This window comes from Myzus persicae, unplaced genomic scaffold (genome assembly GCF_001856785.1).
Source record: "Myzus persicae strain clone G006 unplaced genomic scaffold, MPER_G0061.0, whole genome shotgun sequence".
Lineage (NCBI taxonomy): Eukaryota > Metazoa > Arthropoda > Insecta > Hemiptera > Aphididae > Myzus > Myzus persicae.
This window is the reverse complement of record NW_019101568.1, coordinates 946,788-956,953: the sequence shown is the minus strand read 5'-3', so window position 1 is coordinate 956,953 and position 10,166 is coordinate 946,788. Positions and strand designations below refer to the sequence as shown.

At 26.7% G+C, this 10,166-nt stretch overlaps 2 protein-coding genes across 2 annotated transcripts; one reads left to right on the top strand and one right to left on the bottom strand.

The window, feature by feature from the left end:
* Positions 1-23: 23 nt before the first annotated feature.
* On the bottom strand, positions 24-4,523 carry LOC111029557 (cytadherence high molecular weight protein 2-like). Its single transcript, XM_022308590.1, has 12 exons — positions 4,309-4,523; positions 4,073-4,255; positions 3,858-4,013; positions 3,163-3,291; positions 2,989-3,099; positions 2,676-2,721; positions 1,633-1,702; positions 1,443-1,550; positions 1,046-1,163; positions 773-888; positions 522-674; positions 24-400 (listed from the first exon to the last, which is right to left on the bottom strand). The coding sequence occupies exons 1-12, from the start codon at positions 4,309-4,311 to the stop codon at positions 208-210; spliced, it is 1,386 nt and encodes a 461-aa protein (XP_022164282.1). The 5' UTR covers positions 4,312-4,523; the 3' UTR covers positions 24-207.
* Positions 4,524-4,720: 197 nt separating this feature from the next.
* On the top strand, positions 4,721-9,582 carry LOC111029611 (probable ATP-dependent RNA helicase DDX56). Its single transcript, XM_022308677.1, has 9 exons — positions 4,721-4,913; positions 5,011-5,172; positions 5,273-5,410; positions 7,884-8,071; positions 8,151-8,411; positions 8,471-8,647; positions 8,711-8,852; positions 8,919-9,161; positions 9,222-9,582. Exons 1-9 carry the CDS (start codon positions 4,860-4,862, stop codon positions 9,495-9,497), a joined length of 1,641 nt encoding a protein of 546 aa, XP_022164369.1. The 5' UTR covers positions 4,721-4,859; the 3' UTR covers positions 9,498-9,582.
* Positions 9,583-10,166: the final 584 nt, after the last annotated feature.

Here is a 10,166-nt window from a genome sequence, read left to right as displayed (position 1 = left end):
ATATTTATAGAATTTATAAAATATAAATAATTTAATTTTCAATTGATTATTATTCTGAAGAGTGTAATGGAATAAAATTGATTAAATATAATAATGAAAGACAAATTATTTTAAAAATAGTCAAAAAGTGTTTTCTCTGTACTTCTTATAAATTATTTGTAAAATTAAAGAATTACATTAGACAGAAAATGTTATATTTAGGAAGTTTTATTTGTCATCAGACATAGCAGTTAAAATGCAATCACATGTAGTGCTTTTTGGTATACGGGAATTTTTATAAACAATTTGTAAATGTTTTGACAATAAATCAGCGTTAGCACTCTCTAACATAGCCACTTTTTTATGTAATACGCTAAGGTGTCTTGCCATATTTCGTAGCTCATTCTCTGACATTGCAATTCTAAGAAAATTACAAAAGATAACTTTGAATATAATATTACAAATTATAAGTTTTATGTAATCTGCGGTAATATTATAAATGTATAAACTATAAATACTATAAAATTGGATTCGATTATTACCGAAAATCAATATTGCGTTTTTCTTCTTGCAAAGATCTGTAATCTGTTTCAACTTGTTTTCGGAACTCTTCTTCTGTTCTTAATCTGCGTTTTTGTATGCTTAATTGAGTCTTAAGAGATTCCATTTGACACTGACCTGCTTCCAAATTACCTCTAACAAATAAAAAATAGAGTATTAAATATAGAATAAAAATGCATAATATATATATGGGAATTAGAAAATTATGAACTGATTAATGATTATTATTTACTTTAAAGCTTCGATTTGCATTTTTCTTTTTGATTTGTACTGTAAATGTTTGAGTGCTAGTGCATTGTATTTCTCACCAAGGGATGACACCAAAGTCTTGTGCGCCTCTAACTCCACCTTAAATTGATTTTTAAATAATTAATACAGTAAGAACTGTTACAATTCCAAATAATTGAAAAAATGTATTTTATTTCTTATTTATTAAATGTTTTTCAATTTTTATATGCTGAAGCAGGTCTATAAAGTATTTAATGCTTTTGAGTTATGATAATACTTTAATTTTTTTTAGTTCATCTGATTGGTTATTCAACATCCCATCTGTTATAATAGTTGAAATTTGTCGTGGAGTCGCTAAGTCACTAGATAATAAACTTGGCGGTGTTGATTCTGGCCTATAATTTGCATAAAAAATTAATAAATTGATTTTAATAACATTTATAATCTTCATTAAGATAGGTTACTGTATGGATACTTTTAATATAAACCATATAAATCTTAAGATAACTTTTATAACTTGTTTAGGTATATCCAATTACTAAAAATATAAAAATTCTCTTTTTATTTTATATAAGTATGGTGTTTAAATTTAAAATTGGTAAAACTAATTCAAAATTTGTTGATGGTTTTTAATTAAAGTAACTTAATAGTATTCTCAAAATAAAACAATGTACCCAAAAGTTCTTGTTATTTCATTAACATTTTGTTTTTGATCATCAATCTTTTCTTGTGCACAATTAAAAAAATCATTACAAAAATTGCTTGCTGATTTTGTTTTATCACTAAAAATAAATAAAATTATAAATTATTAAATATAAATAAATTTTACTAAAAACAAGAAAAAAACATTTTCTGGTCCGTTACCTGAATAATTGGATACTTATACTTGATGTGTCATCATTTGTTATATTTCTGTTCCAAGATATTGAATTATCTAAATTAATTGAATGGATAAAATAAGTATTAAAATAAAAGATTTTTATTAATTATCTACAAAAACCAAATTAAATAGTCAATATCAGTAGCACATTAACGTCAAATAAGTAGGACAAATATTACAAGTACGTAATATTTTTAAACTTAAATAGTAAAAAAAACAAAATGAAAAATAACATGCTCCTTACAATATGTAATTTAATAAATATATTAATTTAGTATTATATCATAAGTAATAATAATGTAGGAACTAGGGGTAATATTTTTTTTTTTTAGGTCATGCATCTCATTATTCAATTCAACATGCTTAACTCGGAGTTTGAGAATAACCATGTATTTATCATGGATAATTTAAAATACTAACCAAACATATTATATATAATTGAGGTATTTTAGAGTATAAAGTCTGAACTCTTGCTAGTTTAATAGTTACTGGGCATATAAAATGCACTACTTGAGAGAATTCATTCATATATGTAATTACATGATTTAAATAAATATCCAGTGCAAAATGAAAATCCAAGGAAATGCCCCCAATTTTTTTTTCAATTATTTATTAACTGTTGAAAAATATTTTCAACTACTTAGATGTTATACAAAAAAATGAAATTCATGCTCATATTTCAAACATAACATAATTGAAATTATTCACGTAGCATGCACAAAAAATTAAAATTATAATTAAATTATGTTCAGAAGTTGATCATTTTTGTTTTTCATTTTTAATGAAATTTGGTTATTTTGTACACAAAATTCAACAGTAAAAAGGACTTGTCAACTTCTAAACTTCCATTAGTAATAATTAATCTGCAATTACAGTATTACATAAACAAAAATTATTATAATTATATAATATATATTTAAAACTCAAAATCAACAACAGTATAAATATAAAACTATCAATAGTAATTGTAACTCTTCACTGGATAGTGATTGCACAGGCAATTAATCTACAAAAAAATATCAATTACCCAATAAAGAATCTTTCCCATCAATTTTGTTTGAACTTTCTGATAGCTAAGATTAAAAAGAGTGCATATTAAATGAAAATAGTTAGTAATAATACTGTTTTAAATTTTTATTAAATGCCAAAATTGTCTTTACTATAAATTTTAAATGTTCATTCATTTGCTAAAATTTGCTGTTTCAGTTAATTTAAGTTTTGTTTTTTATTTACTAAATAGTTAAATTAACTAAATTATTTTAAATTTTATTCTTCTGTACCTTAAATAGGAAATATAATAAATTTTATAATATTTTTAAATTAATATTTTAAAACAATACCTCCGTAGATATTAGTTGGGTATTATATTCTGCTTTAGTCATTTCATAAACACTTATTCGATCTTCCAATTCTTTAACTTGTTTTTTTAAGGATTCTTTTTCAGCCGAAATCTAAAAGTAAATAACACATATATAATTTTATGTTGTAATAGGTATATAAGGTGAACTGTTTACTTTAATCATTTCAATTATTAGAACATCATCGGATTCTTTACGAATTCCATTTACATCAAAACTTTTAAATTGTTTTAATATATTTACTTCATTCACTAGGGATGTGTAACCATGAATCAAATTTGAAACCTAAAAGTAAATAAGTATTGTTAACAAACATTTTAATTACTAAAGCTAATTTTTCCTAAAACATTATGATATCATATTTTTATAATTTCAGTTAAAAATTATATGCGTCTTAAGTTTAACAATTTACAATATATATATATATAACTTAAAATAATTAACCCTGTGTTCTTGTCTATCCCCTACTTAGTTCTAAGGACAATCAAAATATGTTCAAAAACTTGCTGAGGAGTAGGAAAGTGATTTACTTATATAACACTCAATTGAAAATCTGAAATGTATCAATTTTGAGTATGAAATATATCTTTTAGTTTAGACAGTTCTAATTTGAAATAATACCTTTCAATTTAATTTATAAGAAAATAATATAAAATAATGCAAGCCCAAAACAGAAATAGAATATACTTTTTATGCACTAAAAGTAATATATTTCAAACAAATAATGGTGGTAAATTATATTTACTTTGAACCCATTTCATTTTAAAATATGCCTTGATAAAGTTGCACATTTATTGAGTCAACAATAAATTATTTTTCATATGACAAAGCGTATTTGAGTTAGGTCTTACCTTGTCACAGACATTATCACCATCTATCGATTCTAAACCATTTAATTCGCATTCAAGTCTTGCAACTTGCTCAGCAAAAATGGACATAGTTTTTTCCATATCATCAATTCGTTTATCAGCAAGTACTCGTATATGAACCATGTAATTTTCCATATCCTAAAAATGATTTCGTTTTTATTTTTGAAATTTAAGATTTACCTTATAACAGAACTTACCTCCAACTCTTCATTCTGCTTTAAACGTAGTTTTTCAATCATTTTCCTTGCATTCTGTAAATTGATATCGGCATCAACTAACCATCTCCAAACATGTATCAATTTCTCCTCAGTCTTCAAACGTCTATAGTCAATACCTTCTTTTTCAAACCGTCGTTCAATATCCAACCATTCATCTTCACACTGAAATGTATAGTGTTGAAAAAATGTCATTGACAAATCAAAAAACCTCTTACCATTGTATTTTCCAATGTGGCTTCAGTTATATTCAGTTGTTTAAATGAACGAAGAATCTAAGCCGGTAATTTAGATTAGAATTATGTATACATGGGAAATTAAGTACACTATGGACTAAAAGTTAATACCTAGCTCAACCTATAAAATAAAATAAATATTAATTGGTAACAAATTTTACTAGGTATTATAAAGTTTATTTATGTACCTATCATTCAATCATTCTATCAGTTTATCACATAGAACTCTATGGTTTTAATTGGTTTATAATATCTACTATGGGTTTATCACAATTCACAATTCATTTTGTGCCTTTTGGTCAGTAACCAACACTGGTAACCGTGTGGTAGCAGTTAATAATCGATAATTGAGTGTTTATCGGTAGATGATAACGCGTATCACGGTTCACGATTCCCAGCAGCAACACGTCTGCACTAAGCCATTGATAGTATAGGAAGCCTCTAGCACGTGCTTATATTGTATTTTTGCCTGCATAATTATTGTTTTTATAATTTATTGTTAAGTTTTGTTTATTGCTTCCATTCCATTCACTATGGAATCTCATATTAATTTTCACGAAATGAATATAGATGATCGTATACTTAAAGTGTGTATTATATTCTCTGTTTACTGTTATCGATGAATTTGTTTAAAATCTATTCAAAACTCCAACAATAATTTTATTTTAATTTCTTTCCCAACAGGCGATTGCAAACCAAGGATGGACAGAACCCACACTGGTTCAAGAGCGTGGTATCCCGCTCCTGTTGGAAGGCAAGGATATGTTGGTGAGGGCAAGGACTGGATCTGGAAAAACTGCAGCATTTGTTATACCTGTAATACAAAAAATATTAGAATTCAAAGATGTAAGTAAATGATTTATTGTCAGTAGTTATTTTATTATTTGTAAATTGTCATAAGTTCATAACCTATATTTACAATTTTATATCTTAACAAATGTTTTAGATAAATGATGATAGCTATTGTACACAAGCATTAATATTAGCTCCAAGTAAGGAACTATGTAACCAGATTTTTAAGAATATACTTCAGTTAACCATCAAATGTTCAAGAGTTATAAAATGTGTAGATATATCTGATCAAGTTAGTATTTTTTACAGTTAAAAAGTAAAGTTTAATATTTTATTATAATTTTATAATTTATATTACAATAATTTTTATAACCAAATAACTTTAAGGTCTAATAATTATATAAATATATTTCTGTGTTATCTCGACTACCTTATGTGCACAACCGGGTTATCTTGACTACCAAAATATTTCCAAGACTACCTATTATGATTATCCATGTTATCCTGACTACCGCAATTTATTAAATAATTAAAAAGTATGGTACTTTCCTGTTATTCGAGACTACCTTATTTTTTGACAACATCACAATCCTGTCATCTAGGACTACCAAAAAATATTTTCCTGTTATATGAGAGTTTGGCTATTATCGGGACTATCACCCAAGACTACCTCCTTTATCGCTACTATCACAATATTGCCGACTAATATCCATAAGCGGCGATTATATTTATTAGGTATATTATATCTATCATTACCTATATTATTAGTTTTTGTAATTGGTATTTCCTTTATATTACCTTTTTATAAAAGTAGACCATTCATTTTGCTCTAGTCGTCACATCTGTCAGTCGTTTTCCATTTGTTAGTTTACTTTTGCTTGGAGTCAAGAGTTAACTTAAATAAAATGGTGCGAACAAAATTTGAAAATAAATAAAAATTCAGTAATAGATTGGAATAACTATTTGTGGGAAGTTTGTGTTCTAAATATTGAGGCAAGGAACTAAGGAAAAATTAAAAGACGCTGTAGAATTGAGAAAGTAGATGAAAGTTTATTTTCCAAGCCAAAAAATAATGCAGGTAGAATTCTTCCACAATAGTGGTTTTTTTAGGTGTATATCGGGAAACCTTTATCTTTTTCAGATTAATAGATTAGATTGCTTTTTTAGATTACCTTATATTTACCTTTTTTATTATTATTATTATTTTATGGTTTTCTGTATGCCCCAGCAAACTTAGCACTTTGGCTTGTACCGTGTAAAATACCTCACACATAATTACTATATTTCCAAATCTTTTTTTTTTTATATATATAATTTGAATGTGGCGATCCTTGCAATACATATTATTAAAAAAAATATCAAAGAAGGTAAGAAAAATAAGGTTGTTTTGTATAACAGGAAAGTACCATTTTTGGAAGTCTTAGATTGTGATGTTTCACAAAATTAGCTCGGTAGTCACGATAACAGAGGTAGTCTTGGGTGGTAGTCGTGGTAACAGCTGTAATCTTGTAAACATAAATTTACCAAAAATATATATTCGTTTAATATTGTTGACGTTTAATAACATTAAGTTATTTTAAAAAAATGTATAATTATAAAAGTCGTTTTAAAATTGTTGGTCGAGGAAAGTTGGTTTTAATATCCATTAGAATTCTACCAGATGGTAGATTGTTTGCAAGGTTTTGTTTCTAAACAAATTTAGTCAGTTATAAACTTAGATGATGCCGTAGTGTTTTCTTCTGTTTTTTGTTTCTCCATTTTGCTGATCCCCAAATATGTTTGATTTTTTGGGTGCTCTCGTGGTTAGGTCTACAAAGTCTAACGTGCTTGGGTCTAACTATGATTGATATTGATAGTATAATTATTGAAGATGGATGATCTTAATAATTTGTTGTTATAAGTTTGTCAAAAATCTGAATAAATTTCTGAATATTATTCTTGATCGTCGTTAGCAGAGTTCTGGGTTTTCTGTCATACATTTTTATTGAAAATGCTTCTTTTTCAAATCTTCAAATATCCACTCTTTGGCAAGTACCCTCATAAACTTTCATTGATCCCTTCAATCATTCCCGACCCACCTATTTTTTCTGTGGTTTACGAAAGCCATTGCACACACTTCATGTAAGTAATTATTCCAGTCAATAATTGTATCTTTACTTAAATTTAATTGTTTTTCACACCAATTAATACTTGTTATTACTTGAGACCAGCCATATATAAATCGCACTGTAGTTGTAAACGATATCAGTGATTTTGCAAACCAATTACCGTTAAGTATATTTACCTTTTTTTTACATTTTTTGACATTGCATTTCCAAAACACCTCTTCTCAAAAATATAACTTTGCCAAATTATTGTTTGGACAAACTCGTACACTTGGCAACAAACCTTGTTCTTGAAGAAGTTGGACAGCTTCCTTCTCTGACAGTATCAAATTAAAAAAATTCATGTGGGCTAGATGTAGCTCATAGGTTCCGTATAGTAAATACTAAATAATAACTGACGACTACTATGGACAATAGAACTCATAAATTTGAATTCAGTGATAAATCATTACACATGAAAAACAATTCTGAGCAGAAACATTTTGTCTGCAGTCAGAATTAGAGACATTGGCCTATAATTCTTAGGATATCTCATAATTAATTCTAAACATTTTTACTTTTCCAAAAGCTGATAACACAAAAAAATTTTTTAAAAAACCAACATACAGTCATTTATTCATTGAGAATCTATAATTTAAACAAACTGTTAATTTATTTTAGATTGATATGAAAGAACAACAACCTTTATTAAAAATACCCCCTGATGTTATTGTGGCTACGCCAGCTAGAGCATTGCTTCATTTACAAGGAAAAAACATGACACTTAAAAAACTTCAAACACTGGTTGTCGATGAAGCAGATTTGGTATTTTCATTTGGCTTCGAAGAGGAAATTAAAGAAGTTATCAAGTGAGTTAAAACAAAATGTCCAATGTATTATTACTATTTTAAATGTTGAATGATTGAATATATTTTTTATATTTCATAGATTTTTGCCCAAAACATATCAAGCTGTTTTGGCTAGTGCAACATTATCTGAAGATGTTTTGGAATTAAAAAAATTACTCCTACGAAATGCCGTCATATTAAAACTGCAAGAACCTGATTTGGCTCCATTATCACAATTAACTCATTACAAATTGAATGCTGAAGAAGAAGATAAAGCAGTCATTTTATACTGTTGTTTTAAGTTAAAACTCGTGAAAGGAAAAACTATAGTATTTGTTAATTCTGTAGATAAATGCTACAAGTTAGTATACTTTTTGATTTTCATGAAGTTTGAGTAGTATAATAATATTATTTTGTTAGGTTAAAATTATTTTTGGAACAATTTGGTGTTCACACCTGTGTATTAAACTCTGAACTTCCGGCTAGTTGTCGGTGTCATACAATAAATCAGTTCAACGATAATATATATGATATAATAATAGCATCGGATGAAAAATTTTTAGATGAAGAACATGAAATAACTTCAACTAAGACAAGGTAAATAAAAAATCTTCAGCTTTTCAAAATTCAACCAAATATTTATTTTCATTTATATTTTAGTAAACGTAAACATGATAAAGAATTTAGTATAGCAAGAGGAATAGATTTTCAATTTGTGTCAATTGTTATTAACTTTGATTTTCCACAAGATATCTATTCCTACATACACAGAGTGGGTCGTACAGCGAGAGGAAAAAATAAAGTAAGGAAGTTCTTTTTTTAACTCATAATTATTTTAAATTACTTATTTCTTATATTATTTACTTAGGGCACAGCCATATCTTTTTTAAATATTAAAGAACAAAATTTATTAAAAGATGTAGAAGATTACATAAAACAAGGTATTTCAGAAGAAAATGACATATTTCAAGATTTTAATTTTAAATTAGAAGAAGTTGAAGGATTTAGATACCGAGCTAAAGATGCTTGGCGAGCAGTCACTAAAATTGCTGTCCGCGAAGCTAGACTAAAAGAAATCAAATTTGAAATGTTAAATTCAAAAAAATTAAAAGTAAATGATTTTAGTATAATCTAAGTTTATTTAATTTATAATTGTACATTGTTTGTATAGAGATATTTTCAAGAAAACCCTCGTGATTTATTGTCTTTGAGGCATGACAAAGCTTTACACACGGTGAAATTACAAGATCATATGTCAGACGTTCCCGATTACATGGTGCCTACTTCATTAAAAGAATATATAAAAAACCAAGAAGAAGAAGATAAAGGGATTAAAAAGAAAGATAAAGCGTATTATAAGAAAAAACAAGTTGGGTACAAGAAATATCATGCAAAAAAAACAAATCCTCTTGTAGGAATGGAATATACTGGATTGAAAAAAACATAAACAATTTTTAGATTTTAATGTTGTTTTAATTACTTTAATGTATTGTTTTACTATTTATTTTTATCGAGTAATAAAACACTCAATACATATTTTGTACCTTTATACAACATATTTTATTAGTTATGTATTTGTTAGTATGTATCATAGGTGTACATGCTACCTTATAGATACAGCATTCAGGCAGTGGCATATCCTGAAAAGCTAAGCGGACTTCAGCTCCCCACCATTGGCCTCGTTATGGTATAAATCTTATGTAATAATAGGTAAGGTACAAACTACAATATTTCTGAAAACAGTTTTGAAGAAACATTTTGCATATCATCAATTATTTGTAGAGGTTTATTATGGTTATGAGATATAGTAGTAACAACCTAGTATAAGGTAACTGATTTAAAATTCTGATTTATTTTGTTTTTAGCATGAACTAGTAGATTGTGGCTTATGCTTATTAGTTATTATGAGGGCTCGGAAGTTGTAGGAGCTAAAAAAGGTAAAATGTGCATGCAAATATGCACGAAAAAATTACAAAATATGCATTAAAAATGTTAAATAGGTATGCAAAAATATTATTCTGAGTTCCAAAAATTAAATACATCAGATGTTGTTTACAAATTAATCATATACATAAAAATTATTTATAACTAAAAAAAAAGTATAACTGGTTGGCAT